The 17,584-nt window shown below is 46.3% G+C and overlaps 1 protein-coding gene across 1 annotated transcript in view; it reads left to right on the forward strand.

The window, feature by feature from the left end:
- Window positions 1-17,584, forward strand: part of TOMM20 (translocase of outer mitochondrial membrane 20) — a 75,813-nt gene that overhangs the window by 11,476 nt on the left and 46,753 nt on the right. Inside the window, exons 3-4 of the mRNA XM_078680412.1 lie at window positions 1,027-1,108; window positions 14,776-14,918. Coding sequence (XP_078536538.1) covers window positions 1,027-1,108; window positions 14,776-14,918 — 225 coding nt within the window. The remainder of the gene's footprint in view (window positions 1-1,026; window positions 1,109-14,775; window positions 14,919-17,584) is intronic.

The following is a 17,584-nucleotide window of genomic DNA, read 5'->3' on the forward strand; positions in this document are numbered from 1 at the left end:
TTTGAGGCTCGTGGTGATAATGCTACCGGACCAGCACTGATGTCCCTAATGGACAGGTGCAGAAGCTCTTGACCCCCTTACTCCCTCATTATTTACAATTAGTCTTCAAAGTAGCCTCTTCCTAGTTCACACATTTACCTGTATGACCAAAGTTAAGGATGCAGGGTAGTCTGTGTAGGCCTACCACCCTCTTTTCCTAAGACACTTGGGCCTCGGGGAGAGCACAGGCATAATGGTTCAGTAGTGAGCTCTCTCATCACCAGCCCTCAACTGGAAGGCTGGTTGTGGCTTCCAATTTTCAAAACTTCACAGTGAGTTGTTGTTGGAACCCGGAGTTTGCTTTATGTCTGTGCTACAAGTTCATTGCGTAGAATTGTGTTTTGCTCCTGGAATTGTGATGCAGCAGACTGTTGGGCACTACATAATAAGCCTTACGATAAGCAAGCTTGTACCAGTGTTAGGCATGCTTGCAGTACAATAAATTGTATTTGAATGATCGTTGCTTAATCACCCCTTTTCCTTACACCGATCAACTTTGGACATTTTTCTTTACAGTCCATTTCAATGTGGACTTGAAGCATATGGCTCTCACTGATGGAATTGTCTCTTTTCAACTATCGTCGTAAGACCCTGCCCTATCTCTTCAATTCCCCCCTGCCACTCCCCTCCCTTCCCCTCTCCAAGGTCTCGCTGATTTGAGTTCTAGACTGCTACACCACCATATGAAAAGATTGCAACAGAGCCTCTTTTGTAGAGTTTCACTAGCATTTAGTGACTGGAGTTTCTGGAGGACATGATTTCCTCCAAGCAGCGACAAATCCAGACCCTTAAAAGATCTGAAGAGCAAATTAGATGGGACGTCTTTTGTGTGATTACCCCTTTGTGCACCTGTGAATGTCTTAAGCATGTGTTGCGACCACAGCCGGTATACTTTTTGTTAGTATCACGTTGCTTTGATCATAATTCTACGTTAATATCTTATATGGTAACAATTGCAGTGATTTCCTGTTTTGGTTTTATTTGAAGCTTCCTGATCTTAAGGATGCAGAGGCCGTTCAGAAGTTCTTTCTTGAGGAAATACAGCTTGGAGAAGAACTGCTAGCACAAGGTTGTAGTTTTCAAACTGTAGCAACATAGATTCTATCCTTTGCACAACTGATTTGTCGTCCTAGCCTAAAGAATGTCCAACGCTTTTTTTATTATAATTTTTACACTGTTCATTATTTGATAAGGGGGTGATGTGGAGAATTTGATTTACATAATTTCTCAAATTAAGTTTTGCATGCCGATCTGCATGAATACTTTTCAGGAATTCTGGATTAGCTGGGATAAAAACACTGCTAATGTTTTATAATAACACTAATACAGAAGTGGAATATTTTATTTGTAAAACATTTAATACCCTGCCTATGTACTGTATAGCACAGAGTACCGACTACATGTTGTTTGCCTTCTTGACACATTGCTTCCATGCACTTTTTCCTCCATGCACTTCTTCCTCCCTGCTTTATTTTAACCCACAAGCACATACCTAGAGACCATACTTTCTGAATGCGCCCGAAGCACAATAATCCCCCCTTTTTATCTTTTCAGGAAAGCCCCTTGCTATCGCTGCTTTTAAAAAATTTTTATTTCGTTTTCACCTAAATAACTTATTGTTCCGTGCCACGGTAATCCTTTAGCTGGCTTTTATTGCCTGTTCTAACTTGTTAATAGCCATGCGGGTTCTAGGAGATAGTTAGCAACTCTGTGAATGGTGTGCAGGTGAGTTTAGACAGCCTATCGGAAGCAAAAATATTGTCGGACAAACTATTGTGTCATGAGTATCAAAGACAAAAATATTTTGTAAGCACATTTCAATAGGCAGGATGCGCAAGGCAGGTGACGTAGAGTGAGCCGACACCACCACGAACATTAAAAAATCGGCCAATGCAAGAGAACTGTCATGGTAGAACCAGTGGCGCAGCAATTCTAAGGATATCACGAACTGTGACGGAAGGGAGGGGAGACGCAGTGGACATGTGGAACGGAAATAGAAGACTGTTCGTGGCGGTGTCGGCTCACTCCTCGCCACCTGCCTTGCGCATCGGTCGTCACTGCCCTTGAACTGCTCGCGCATGGTGCCGACCCACACTCGTATCGTCAGTACTTTCGATTATTGGCACCCATTATCTCTATTACAGTCTTCAATGTTAGTTAGCTGTGTGGCTTTACCCACGTATGTACTACAGAAGGATGTAGGGAGCTCAATAAATACACTAGGTACATTTTCTCTAACACTTCTTCTTGGTGGTAATCCTTGGTGTCACCGGCACCCCTCAGAAAACAGAAGAATGCCCAGGTGAGGGATTATGACAACTAGAATGGCAAGTATTTTTAGAAGTATGGCTAGTTTCCCTATCGGTCCACTTTTCCTCCTCGCTCCTTATGGCCTCACTGCTTCGCACTGAGGCGGCAGATGAGGCTGTGATTTCTCCTTGGTCTGCCCCACCTGGCGGATGGCTGCTTCGTGTATCCTGCTGTTGCACCTCCCATCTCTCTCGTTCTTTGGGTGCGCTTCCTCTGTATTATGCTTTTTCTTTATGGCCTCTTATTTCCGGGTTTTCTCTTTGTCTCACCGAGTCCTTTCTACTGTTAGATCTGCTCTCCTCCCCCTCTGTGTGGCAGCCCTGTTTAGTGTTTGCTGTTTAGTCTGTCTCCACCCTTTCCTCTCTGTTCTTCCTAATCCTTCCCCTTCTTTTCTATTTCCATATTTCTCTGACTGAAGGGAGCAGCTGCAGTGGGATCCTTGTTCGCCTTCTAGTGTAATTGAGTGTACCAGCCCTCGGCCTCCTCACAGTCTGGTAGGAAGTGTGTACTGGAAGGCAGGGGCTAAGTAGGGAGATACGCTAGCTTCTCCTCCACCTTGGCCCCTATACACTTTTCATCCCTTTAAAAATCCCACCTGTTTGTTAACTCTACAAGGTACCAATTTGCAATTTAAAGACTTGCAGTTATTTTTGAAAACCCGGATAGTCACTTAAAAGTACACCATCTTTACGGTATTTTTCAGTCTTAAAAATTAAATACAGATATTGAAACATCCCTTACTCGCGCGAAATAAAGCGGCACACACACTTTACTACTATCCGGTGCCGCGATTGCTGCAAAAGTAAAAAAATAAATGTTTTTTTCTATTTCTTTACATGGTTAAAGTGAAGCACGTGTGCCACGAATGTAGCAAAGGTAAACAAATAGAAACAAGCATTGGCATAGCCAAAGGGTCTCGCCTTTGGCTAAACAATTATAAGGTCCCAAAGGCGAGACCTATTGGCTATGCAAATGCTTGTTTACTGTGAAATTGTGGTGTGTCCACGTTGCGTTTTGCACTGTTTCCGGTCACGGGCACTAGGCCCTCCCACACAAGTGAGAACTTTCCACCACAAAATATGGGGAAAATATGTGTGTATTTTTGATAATTTTTTTTAGGTTTGCAACGGATTTTGGGAAAAGGAACCTGGTGAGGGCCAGTCAAGTCACCCCACCCTGATTTCCCATGGGTGTCTAGTTTTCAAAATTGTATAGGTTTGCTAGGTTTCCGTAGGTGCGGCAGAGCTAGGGTACAAAAACTACAGCTAGGCACTTTGCCAAAAAAGGGTCATTTTTCACTGTGAAATTGCGGTGTGTCCACTATATGTTTTGCGCCATTTCCTGTTGCGGGCACTAGGCCTACCCACACAAGTGAGGTACCATTTTTATCGGGAGACTTAAAGTAATTCAGATTTGTAAAGCAACTGTTATTACCTATTGACTTTCAATGCATTTCTGTCTTCCAAATGAAAAACAATGTGTTAAAAAAATCATTTTGAAAAATGACAGATAATTCTCATGCTAGTATGAGTATTCCCAATTTCAGAAATGTGCAAATATCTACTCTATATTTTGTTCCCATTTCAGAAATACATGGTTGTCTTTTTCATACCGACTTTTCCACGTATACATTTTCCGACAATAATTGCTATATACCCGGTACATAATAAAAAACCATTGCAAGTTGCTGCTTAGTTTTTGGCTCTGTTTTTGTCGGGTTCTTGGTGAACCTAAAGTCCTATATATCCCCACAACCAGTAAGGTCCAGCGGATGTAACGGTATATTGCTTTCAAAGAGCTGTCCTAATTAGAGGAAGTTACAGGTGAAAACATTGACACAAAAGACTGTTTTTTTTCAACTAATTTTCAATTTTTCCTATATTTAACTGTTAGTTTTTTTATATAAAGAAACCTTGATGGATCTACACAAATGGCCCCATGCTGAATTCAGAATGTTGTCTACTTTTCTAAATTGTATAGCTTTCCAGGATCCATTATTGCTTTCATACCCATTTCTACCATTGACTGGAAGGAGGTTGAAAGCACAAAAAATAGCAAAAATAGGCTATGTCCCAGAAAAATGGCAAAACTGTGTAAACATTTTTTGGTTTTCTGATGAGTCTCATTCCCTGAAAGCTGGGAAAATGGTGATTTCAGGTTAAAACCCAGACGCTTTCATTGCAGTACTTTTTCCCATTTTTCCCCCAATAAACAAAACTTAGCTGTATTTTGGCTAATTTATGGGTCCCCTCCAGGGGAATTCACAAACCCTGGGTACCTTTAGAATCCCCAGGATGTTGGAAGAAAAGGACGCAAATTTGGCGTGGATACATTATGTGGTCAAAAAGTTACAGGGGCCTAAGCGTGAACTACCCCAAGTAGCCCAAAAAAGGCTTAGCACAGATGGGAAAAGGCCTAGCCTTGTTAACAACACATTTAATGATCCTTTTTAAAACCGCATATATCTTCGGCTTTGTATCTAAAATGATATGGCATCATTCAACTTAAACTACAAAAAGAAGCCTAATTAACAGCACCTTATTTCACCATTCTATCTTTAATTGTATGCCAAAATTTACCTTTACCGTCTGTACAAACTCATCACAGAAACCTAATTAATAACACCTTATAAGATCATCTTTCAAACACCACAGGGGTGCTGCATGTTTACCAAAGTATCTATAATTATGCAATATCATTCAGCTATACCTTTTGTAGATAGAAGAGAAAATAAAGCCTAATAAACTACACCTTACATGAACATCTTTCAAAATACACATTTGTACTTTATCTTCAACCAACTATTTAAAAATGAGGCATCATCAGCTATACCTTTGGACAGACTTAAGAATATACATATTGCTGTACAGACAGTTTTTTTTAAACAAACTTCAAGTGCAATGAAACTAATTATTATAAAATACATTTCTACATTTATTAATCTATTTCAAACAACACAGTTTTAGAATATCAAATCTTTTTTACATAAACCTTGCAAATAAATCTGTTGAATGAAAAATCTCACATGCTCAGATAGGATTTTCTTTTGCACACAGTCAATAGAAACCACCAGACACTCCGAGGGCCAGCTCCTGCTGAAGGACATCCCAGAAAATGCAGTCATATGCTCGAAGAACCGCACTTGTCCCTAACGTCTCGCCGGTTTGAACATATTTATTTAAGTGAGGCACTTGTCTCTAAAGCCTTGCTGACTTGAACATATCTATGTAAATTAGGCATTCGTTTTTTCTATGCTGTGGGACATGTCTATGTAAATGAGGCCCTTGACTATAAACCATTGCAGATTTAATTATGTTTATGTAAATTAAACACTGGTAGAAAAAACTGTGGGATCCTTCTATGAAATCGTAAATGTCTCTTGTGGACAGGGCTATTCTCATAGGTGGCCATGTTCTTTCCACCTGTAAGCAATGTGGTAGCCATTCAAGACATGGTCTACGCAATGTGTAGCAACTGATGCGCAGATGTCCTTCTTTTGTGGTTCACACTATCTTTTTGGGAAGGCAACACAGCATCCATCTCGCTGGAAGGTGCATGAAGGCATTGCATCTCTGCTCGAATTTAATTTTGTTTTCGGCCTAGTATCGCACACTTTTGGTTAGTCACGGGACAGGCATCGCCTCCTTGCCCAACATTTCTTTTCATTCTGTTATTCAGTTTTGTGGTCTGATGTCCATCTTCCTGTGGTTGGTGCAGACAATGCAGGCCCATTATTTGCCTTGTATCTTGAAATGCACTTGCAAACTGCAGCCCTCATCCCTCCATGACCAACCATCAAAGGAACCTCAACTGGCAGTGGCTAGATCAGGTAAGGGATTAGCTGTGTATCACACGTTACCCAAATCATATGGGGGAAACGACGCCCCTCCTGATGGAAAACACAGGTAGATTTGTGAGCAGTGCAACATTAAATAATTGTTCTGACTGCTGTCAGGAGATACTATTCCCCCTCTCCTGTTCCCCTCCCCTTGAAGCTGTCATAATTCCCTGGGTCATTGAGCACATGTTTTGTGTAGAGCACACTTTGAACAAAGTTATTTTTAGGGGCTAGAGAGTTCGAGGCATGTGGGCTGCTAAATTCATATCTTAGCATTAGATCGCCGCCTAGTGTTGGGCTCGGATGATTGCACATTGTTGTCCTGGAAGAGTCTTCGAAGTATCCTGAGATAGGTGGCTCCTCCCCTGGACTACAGTGCGCATGGGCATCGGCTCCATCCCCAGATTGTTTTTTTCCGCCATTGGGTTCGGATGTGGTTTCGACGTCTTACTGTCGGAACCAAGTAAAACTATCTTTTACCGGCCAAAAGGCCTCGATTTTCTTGCGTCGGTATTGTCTGCGCTCGGTCTCGAGTCTTCCGTCTCTTGAAGCCGGAATAAGCGGAGTTTTCTTCGCTTTCTAAACTTTGAGGCCTTCTCATCGCGACACGACAGCAAGCCTTTACGGACATGGAGCGGAGCCCGTTCAAGTACTGCCCGCTCTGTGGGTCTAAGTACCCACACATCGATCTACACCCTGTGTGTAACAAGTGCCTTTCACCGGACCACGACGACGGCAAGTGCAAGGCCTGTGCACAGTTCCGCTCCAAGAAAACTCTCAAGCTTCGGCGCGCGGTGCGCTTGGAAGCTAGGCAAGCGGCCCCGGATCCGGAGAACATCTTCGGCGACCCGGAAGAAGAAGTCCAGGGTCACCTTCTACAAATCTCCCCCTCACGGTCGGAGGTCGAGGCGGATCCGGGAGACGACGACGGAGTCGCGGGTCAGGTCCTCGAATACGTCGAAGAGGTAGGAGACGACGATGAAATTTATGGGGCCGCGGCGGACAGCTCTGCGGACGAGCTCTGCCCCGACAGTTTCGAGGACGACCGGGACACGGGATCGCCTGTCGGCCTTACCCTGGACCCGTTGCCGCAAGCCACAGCCCCGCCTTCGGGCCCGGCTTCGGACTCACTTGCTGGGCACGATGTTTCGAAACCGAAACTGAAACCGTCGGGGTCGTCAACACCTAAAATGGCCGACCCGAAATCGAAACTGAAACCAAAGGACTCGAGTGTTCCTAAAATGGCTGCCGTGCCTGTGAAGAAGTCGGTGCCCGTCACCCCGTCGGCTCCGTCGACCTCCGGTCCGCAGAAGCCGAGGAAGTCGGTCGATTCCGATGCTCCGAAATCGAAGCCGACGCCCGAGGAAAGGGCCCCCAAGAAAGATGGTCGGCTCGGATCAACGGCTCCGGCGCCGTCCAAGCCCGCCAAGGTCGGCTCCAAAGAGGCTACGCCCAAGAAGTCGGCGCCCCGGCCTCAAGATTCGGAGGACCCGAAGAAGGTTTCCGCGCCCAAACCGCACAAGGCCCGCGAGGACGTCGGATCCGAGGGACCGCTCAAAGCATCCTTGTCGGCGACGAAACCCACTGGCAGTGTACCGTCCCCCATTGCGGAGTCACTGCAGAGAATCAGGGAGAAGGCCCTTGCTCCATCGGCTCCGATGCCATCACCGCAGCCGCAAAAGGACGCTCCGGCTAAGCCTTCGGGGAAACTCCTTTTTCTCTTGCCACCTAAGGAGGCGCCGAAAGCGTTTTCGACGAAATCGGCTCCGAAGCAGGTTTCCTCACTGCCAGACCCTCTTCCACGTCGTGTACTCGACTCGGTGGACGATTCAGAGCATTTCATCGATGCTGCCACCGGCAAGCTGACCCTCTATAAACGGAAGATCACTTCGGAGCCGGTGGACCCCTACGTCATCCCGTTGAAGAAGAAGAGGGTGCCCCTTGACGCCTTAGGCCTCACGGAGCCGATTCAGCCTCCTCCTAGACGGAGCCCTACTCCCTCCCCAGAACACTCTGTGGGTGAGGAAGATGATGAGGATGAACAGTACAATTTCCCCATCGATGACCCTGATGTACAACCAGATTCATACGACGACTCTGGTGACCAAAACACCCAGGGTGCGGGCCAAGACCCGCAAACCTTTAATGCACGTGCATCCCCGACTGAGGACTCAGCAGGATTTCATGCACTAATTGAACGGGCGGCGGCCAATCATGATGTGGACATGCATGCCGACCCGGTTGAGGAAGACTTCCTTTTTGACACCTTTGCCATATCTGAGAGGACAGTAAAGACACTTCCTATGCTGAAAGGTGTTCTCAAACATGCTGGAGACATTTTTAAGGAGCCTACGAGGGCTAGAGTGGTCAACCCTCGCATTGAAAAGAAGTACAGGCCTGCTCCTGCGGACCCCGTCTACATCCGGGGACAGTTGCCACTGGACTCTCTTGTGGTTGCCAATGCCAGGAAACGTGCCAACTCCCAGACAACGGGTGAAGCTCCTCCCCCGGACAAGGAGTCCAAAGTGCTTGAGGCAGGAGGCAAAAGAGTGGCTGCACAGGCGGCAAACTTTTGGCGCATCGCAAATACACAGGCGCTCCTGGCGCGTTATGATAGGGCGCACTACGACACCCTAGAACAGGTTATACAACACCTGCCCCCACAGTTCCAAGAAGGCACCAAGATGCTTATTGAGGAAGGAAAGCTAATATCAAACGCAGCCATCAAGTGTGCACTTGACGCTGCGGACACAGCTGCTAGGGCTATCAACACTAGCGTTATGCTGAGAAGACAAGCCTGGCTCCGCATCTCAGGGTTCAAGCAGGATATTCAGACGACAATTCTGAATCAGCCAGTCAATCCTGATAGTCTGTTTGGTCCGGATGTTGACACCACCTTAGAGAAGATAAAGAAGGACACGGAAACTGCTAAATCTATGGGGGCCCTGCAGTCCCAACAGTTTCGTGGCGGCAATTTTCGTCGCTCAGGTGCACGTGGAGTCACCAGAGGACAGATGGGTCAACAATCCCAGTTCTCCAAAGGTGGGGCGCAAGCCTCGTTCACTAAGCAGAACAAGGGAGGTTATAGGAACAACAGCAACAGAGGTCGCGGCAGAGGAAACAACAGCTCCCGCACCTCTACTCCAAGCAAACAGTGACTCTCTGTCACTGCCCCCCGACCACCTAACACCTGTCGGGGGGAGACTGCAGCAGTTCCTGCCCGTCTGGAGAAACATCACCACAGACAGGTGGGTGCGACAATTAGTTCAGTATGGTTATTGCCTAGAGTTGAAATCCACTCCACCCAACATCCCACCAAGGCAAAGGCCTATGTCCGCAGAGCACTTGCACTTATTGCAGCAGGAAGTAGTGGCGATGCTGCAAAAAGGCGCAATCGAGCTCGTGCCGGTGGGGGAGGAAGGCACAGGGGTATATTCCCTGTACTTCCTTATTCCAAAGAAGGACGGTTCTCTCAGGCCCATTCTCGATCTACGTCCCCTCAACCTGTACATACTATCGGAACATTTCCACATGCTTACACTGCAGCAGATTCTTCCCTTGCTAAACCAGGGAGACTTCTTAGCAACCTTAGATCTCAAGGATGCTTATTTCCATATTCCACTACACCCGTCACACCGGAAATATCTCAGGTTCACTATTCAAGGCAGGCACTACCAGTTCAAAGTCCTACCCTTCGGAGTCACAACAGCCCCGAGGGTGTTCACCAAGTGTCTAGCGACAGTGGCGGCGCACCTCAGGAGGCAGAATATCCATGTCTACCCCTACCTAGACGACTGGCTCGTACAAGCCAAGTCGGAGCAACAGTGCGCCGCAGACATGTCGACTACAATTCGCCTGCTTCACGATCTGGGTTTCTCCCTGAACTACCCAAAATCGCATCTTCAGCCGGCACATGTCCGGCAGTTCCTGGGTGCTACGATCAACACCCTGACAGCCATGGCTCAGCCAAACCAAGTCAGAATCGACAGCATTCAGTCGCTGATCCAACGATTCAGACCACGACACTCCCTGCCAGCGAGAGTGTTCATGCAGTTGATAGGCATGATGGCCTCCTGCATCTTCATAGTCCCTCACGCACGGTTGCATATGCGCCCGCTCCAGGAGTGCTTAGCGAATCAGTGGACACAGGCTCGTGGGCAATTGACAGACCTAGTGTTGGTTACCAGTCGGGCATACGACTCTCTGCATTGGTGGACTCCACACAACCTTTGCAAGGGCCGACTGTTCCAAGAGCCTGTGCCGCAGATTATCCTGACAACGGACGCGTCTCTCCAGGGATGGGGAGCTCATGTGCTCACTTACACAGTGCAGGGACTATGGACGACGCAGCAACAGAAGATGCACATCAACTATCTGGAACTGATGGCAATCTTCATGGCGCTCAAGTCCTTCATTGTACATCTGAGCAACAAGGTCGTGCTAGTCCGGACGGACAACATGACCGCGATGTACTACATTCAAAAGCAGGGAGGCACCCACTCGCCACAGCTGTCTCATCTGGCTCAGAGCATGTGGAAGTGGGCCATTCAGAGGAACATCTTCCTCATGGCAGAACACCTCCCGGGCAAGGACAATCAGATGGCGGATCTGCTCAGCAGATACAGCCATCAGATGCACGAGTGGGAGATACACCCTTCTGTTCTCCACCCGTTCTTCCAACAGTGGGGTCATCCGGAGATAGACCTGTTCGCAACAAAGGAGAACGCAAAATGCCGACTCTTTGCCGCCAGGTTCCCTCACCCACAGTCGCAGGGGAATGCGATATGGATGAACTGGTCAGGCAAATTTGCATACGCTTTTCCGCCAGCCCCTCTAATACCGCTGGTCGCAAGAAAGCTAAGGCAGCACTCCATGACACTCGTCCTGGTTGCTCCAACATGGGCGCGCCAGGCTTGGTACACCACGTTCCTCGAACTCTCGGTGGTGCCGCATCAAAGACTGCGCCTCACACCCAGTCTTTTGACGCAGAACCATGGAGACATTCAGCATCCAGATCCACGACAGCTCAACCTGGCGATCTGGCTCCTGAAGTCCTAGAGTTTGGATACCTTAACCTACCTCCAGAATGCATGAGTATCATCAAGGAGGCGAGGAAACCTACTACTAGAGCATGCTATGCTGCTAAGTGGAAGCGTTTTGTCATCTACTGTACGTCCAATGACATCAACCCGCTAGATGCATCTATTCCCAACATCATCTGTTATCTGTTACATCTCTACAAGTGCAATCTGGCGTACACTTCCATTAGGATACATCTCTCAGCCATAGCGGCTTATCTTCAGAACAGGCAGCACCTCTCTGTCTTCAGGGTGCCCGCCATTAAAGCCTTCCTTGAAGGTCTGAAGAGAGTCATTCCCCCAAGAACCCCACCAGCTCCGGTGTGGAACCTCAACGTCGTTCTCACCAGACTGATGGGGCCACCATTTGAGCCACTGCACTCGTGTGAGCTCCAATTCCTTACGTGGAAAGTGGCCTTTCTGATAGCTGTTACGTCTCTGAGGCGTGTCAGTGAGCTGCAAGCGCTCACCATACAAGAGCCGTTCATTCAAATTCACCCAAATAGGGTGGTGCTACGCACTAACCCTAAATTCCTTCCTAAGGTGGTGTCACAGTTTCATCTTAATCAAACTATTGACTTGCCAGCATTCTTTCAAAACCCGCAAACGGTGGCGGAAAGAATGCTCCATACCTTAGATGTACGGAGGGCGTTGATGTACTACATAGACAGAACACAACCCTTTAGAAAGACGAAACAACTCTTTGTTGCCTTCGCACCACAACACAAAGGCAACCCAATTTCCAAAGCAGGGATAGCCAGGTGGATTGTTAAGTGCATCCAGATATGTTATCAAAAAGCCAAGCGCACTTTAACAATACCCCCCAGAGCGCACTCCACACGCAAACTGGGGGCATCCATGGCTTTCCTAGGGAACATTCCTTTAGAGGATATTTGCAGAGCAGCCACGTGGGTCACACCACATACCTTCACAAAACACTACTGTGTTGATGTGCATTCCAAGCAGCAAGCAGCTGTAGGACAGGCTGTTCTAAAGACACTTTTTCAGGTTTCTGCAGCTGGCACGGGCAACCGCCGCTGATGGAGGGACTGCTATGTATTCTATGCTAAGATATGAATTTAGCAGCCCACATGCCTCGAACTGAATATGCTACTTACCAGTATGCATCTGTTCTTGGCATGTAGGGCTGCTAACATTCATATCGCCCGCCCTCCTCCCCGGTGCCTGTCGCAGCTGCGGATATACTATTGTATTTTTTCATTAGCATGGACATCCTTTACACTTTCACTCCATCTCCTGCCACAATGGCGAAAAACAATCTGGGGATGGAGCCGATGCCCATGCGCACTGTAGTCCAGGGGAGGAGCCACCTATCTCAGGATACTTCGAAGACTCTTCCAGGACAACAATGTGCAATCATCCGAGCCCAACACTAGGCGGCGATCTAATGCTAAGATATGAATGTTAGCAGCCCTACATGCCAAGAACAGATGCATACTGGTAAGTAGCATATTCATTACAGGACATTAATGCGATGAGCATTCTTTAAGAGCATCTTCGGTTGGAAGCAGTTATTATCCCTACATCATCTCATTGTTGATGCTTGCGACACCTTTTGGCCACATTGCAAACCCCTTTTGATTTCAGTCAGCTGACCACTCATCTACTTAAAGTAAGCAAGTCCTAGAATTTTGCTAGTTTTAGTAGCGTTTGTTGTGTCTATTATCTGTCTGTTTGAATTTGTTGCCGCCTTGAGATTTCAATTACATGTTTGAGAGAAATGAATTGATATCGAGGCCGAAAGTCAGTCTTTCTAATTTTAATGGGCTTCTTTCACCATCAACACATTTCACAAGTGCCTTGCAAGGAAACGTGTAAATGAGGGTAGAAACGGACTGCTAATTACACTGAACTTAGATGCCAGTTTTAACTTTATTTGTTTTGTTTTTAGCTTTATAATGTTCTGAAGTCCACCACAATAATGACTGCTGTTCATATCAAGGACATCCTCATGGTCAGGCACCCTGGCAATAATTATTTATTGGGTTTCATCATTAAAACAGGACAGAAGATAAATGCGATGCGAACATTAGAGTGAAATGCCCACCGCAATACCTTAGCAATAGCAACCCCAAAATAGGTGGGGTTCCACTCCAATAGTAAGATCCCACACCAAAAAACATCCTGCGTCTAGCAAAATAGCGCCATGTAGTGCAAGGCAATAATTCAACACAAAACCACACAATTCCACACTTTACAATTCAGCGCCACACAACCCAGCATATTTACAGTACACAATACTACTCTTCACCACATAATTCAATTCCACCAAATTACATAGTACTCAATACCACATATATACACCCCTCATAAAACCACTCTATGCCGCATAACAATCCACATAAATACTCCACACAATGCCACATATTTCCGCTCCATGTTGCACAGTTCCATGCCACACCCACCGTTCAACTCCACACAAATCCATTCCACACTACATAATTCCTCACCACATTCCACAACAAACCACATACTTCCACGACACAACACAATTCTACTACACCTCACATATATCCAATTCACAACACATAACCCAACATTGTGTCACAAAATTCAACAGCACGGCACATAATTAAACTCCACTACATAACACAAAATACAGTTCCACATAATTGCACTTTGACACACAATCGCACTCAGCCTAATTTCAGTACACGCAATACCACATAATTACTATCCACATAATTCCAGTGCACACTATGCCACATACTTCCACTACACAAATCCACTCTGCACCACACATTCCATGCCACGACTAACAATTCCAGTCTAACCCACATAATTCCACTACACACCACATGCGTACATTACAAACCAAAACACACTAGTAAAAACACTATAATTTACAACACCAGTTGCTCTAATCTTGCAAAATCGAGACCTATTGCACTGCAAATGCTTGTTTTATGGTGTGGCTTCACAGCGCAGCTACCACCAGGCTATTATGTTAACTCCAGGAGAGTTGCTTTGGCTTCGCCCACATGTTGGAAGCCAGAAGTACATGTTTTGATTGGACCCAAGTTGTCTACTTCCACACAAGTCCTTGCTCTTCGCACGCTGCGATAATTTTGTTTATTTATCCAGCTGCCCGAAGTTGGACTTTCAAGGGAACGCACACATGCTATTAAGTTATTAGAACATGTATGGTGTTTTTTCTGGCAGCAGCCTAGATGGGAGCAAGGCAGCCATTAACCTGCATGGATTTGTATGTTTTAATCTACACCAATACTATTCTGCAGTTATTTGTCTTTACACAAATAACATATCCATTCCCACTCTATGTACTTGTAATACTTCACATTACCATGGAACATTCTTTTTAAAGACCGACCTATCGGTATTGACGATGTTTGTTTAAGCGTTTTAAAAAAGATGAGTTGTTGAGTCTGTCTTTTCCCCCAATGTTTTCAGTACCGACTTTGTTGTCATTATCGATAAAGCTAAGAGTTTATTTTAAAAATATTAACTCGTTTATCTTTATTTCTGCAGGGGAATATGAAAAAGGTGTGGATCACCTAACTAATGCCATAGCTGTTTGTGGACAGCCTCAGCAGTTATTGCAAGTTCTGCAACAGACTCTTCCACCACCAGTATTCCAGATGCTTTTGACTAAACTACCAACCATCAGTCAGGTATTTATTTTTTACTTTTTCTGTTGCTCGAAAAGACTTCACACTGCTTGAATACGTAGAAATACATGTGGATGTTCTTTCTCCTGCACAGTAAACTATATTCAATTTGTGAATCGGTTTATTAGTAAAATAGAACCAAATAATTAGAGGTGCACACAGTCTTCTGGATCTTGAAGGTAACTTACAGATAATTATGATCTGGCATTAAGAATTTTACTCAACATGAAAGTTAATCAGTAGAGCAGCTAAAGATTGTGTTTCATTGCATTCTTCACTGCGCGCACACACACACACACACACAACCATACCACCACACCCCACCACTACACACACTTAAGGTATTCTACAATCCCTGTATGAACTCCTGTCTCTACTTTCTTGATATTCTGAGACATTTGACGCACCCAGTCGCAGATTATAATGACAAGGCATAGGAACTCAAGTGTAATATGTTCTTATAGTCTGGTTTTGACGTCCCCATGTCCTAGCTTTCACCTCAGCTGCTGGCATCTATCGGGTCACTGAGCAGCTGTTTAAAGCTGTAAACATTAATTGTTGCTTTTCTTCAGCTTTATTTTCCTAGTAAAAATGACTAGCAGAATAAGTTTATTTTTGCCATGCCTTAGTTAACTGTAGAAAAGTTAAAACATTTCTGGATGTTTCTACACATTTACAAATTACTGCAGCTTTTTGTTTCTTTTAAACTACTGTCTTTTTAACAAATATCTAACAGGTTTTTAATGTGTTTATTTCTGCACCGAAGGTTCTATTTTTATTCTTCATGTTTGCAAACATACTCTCTTTGAAATGAAAGACCTACATACCAAGGTTTTAAGTGGTTTGTGGGTAAGATTGTGTGACCATGTTTTATATGGGATAAAGTACCCTCTGCCATACATAGGGCTATTGCAAGTCACCTCTGAGTTCCATAACCTTTTAACCCCTTTAGTGCTGCCGTCAGCCAACGGTCGTCGCGAGCACTACCTTGCCAGTGCAGGGCACGGCCGTTGGCCGACGCGGCCGCACCTGTTTCTTCGAACGTTCAGCACTGGCGTAGAACGTTCGAAGCAACAAACGGGTTAAAGGACCTCTTCCTTTGTTGTCATCCCTCTGTTTATGAAAAGCCTCCGTGACTTGCACTATCCTTACAACGTACACCATGGGGTATATGTATATGTGTGTATATATATATATAATGTCTACCATCACCTCTACGTCCCTCGTCCTCAACCCAGTCATCACTCATGAGGTATCCCACAAGACAGGAAACAAAACAGGAAACGCTTTTAGGCTCCACCCCCCACCCCTCCTGCCAGGTGCTATAACACTCCCAACCACTAGAAGCACATCCTATTTTGTTTCCTGTCGGGGGTTTACCTGATGGGAGACGCTTGGGTGAGTGCTGGGCACTTACCTGCTTCGCTTGTCCTGTGGATTCCTCCTCTGCTGGGCTCTGGGAGGCTCCCGTGGACCGTTGTGGGATGCTGTGGAGTTGGGCTGCTGGGCTTCGCTGTCTCCTCCTGGGCTCGGGAGACCTGTGTTGCGTGGCTCCGCGGGTCTCCCTGTTCTTGCTGCTTGGTTTCTTTTCATCCTGCTTGGTGCTGGTTCGAGTCCTCCGTTTCTTCTGTTCCCGTCATGGGTGAGTGCCGGTCCTGCTGCGAGTGGAGGGGGACGTAGGTGATTGTTGGATTAGTGCTTGGCCGTCTTTTGGGCGCGCTATTGGTCCGTTTCCTCCCCTGGCGGCGTTCCTCACTGCATTGTCGGCGGGCTCCTGGGTGGGCTCTGGCGCGCTTGCGTTGCGAGGGGCTTTGTTTGTGCTCTGTGCTTTGGCCGTTGCACGTTACAGGCTTACAGCGGCTTCAGTGCCTGCTATGCTGCAGGATTCCTTGACTGCCCGCGCTTCCTGTTTGGCCGAGGGTTCTTTTGGAGTTCCGCCCCTTCCTCTCGCTTCTCTTCACTACGGCCTCCGTTGTGATTGGCCGGCGGCTTGGTTTACTCTCTGCAGCTGCTTGGTTTGGCGCTGGGAGTTTCAAATATTGGGATTGGTCGTTTTGTATTTATTTCGGCCTATTCGGTTTCTTCCATGTGTGTATAAAATATATATATATATATATATATATATATATATATATATATATATATGTTGTACTGGGCGGAGGTTTTTAGGTCTCATCCTACTAATCGCGCAAGCGAAAACAGGACGAGAGTATTGAGGGCAAACCAAGCTCTGGAACCACCAGGCGGATTAGGTCGAGTGCAGGTGCTCGTGCACGCGCTTACCATTTGCTCCCCGAGCCGCCTGCCTCCGAGAGCTTCACTTCAAAGGGATCCGCTCCCCCGCCCCCTGCTTCACACTTCACGGCTGCCAGGCCATGTCTCGCATTTCTCCTCCTCCTCCTTAAAGATCTGCGCTTTTTCTTAGCGCCGCCCGTGGCCGCTCTCATGGACATAGTTCATTATATTGCTCCCTTTCCATGGAGAGTTTCAGGTTACACAAAACAGAGCTTCGGATTTGAAAGACTCCGGTCATTTTTTGGAGGGGTCTTCACTCGCTACTGATTTTCTCAGTTTCTTCAATACGCCATAGCTAACATACCAGACATTAAAACTCCACTGTGCAGACTTTCAGCCCACTCCGGTACTATACAGCCATCCCTAAACTGCAG

This window comes from Lissotriton helveticus, chromosome 3_1 (genome assembly GCF_964261635.1).
Source record: "Lissotriton helveticus chromosome 3_1, aLisHel1.1, whole genome shotgun sequence".
NCBI lineage: Eukaryota > Metazoa > Chordata > Amphibia > Caudata > Salamandridae > Lissotriton > Lissotriton helveticus.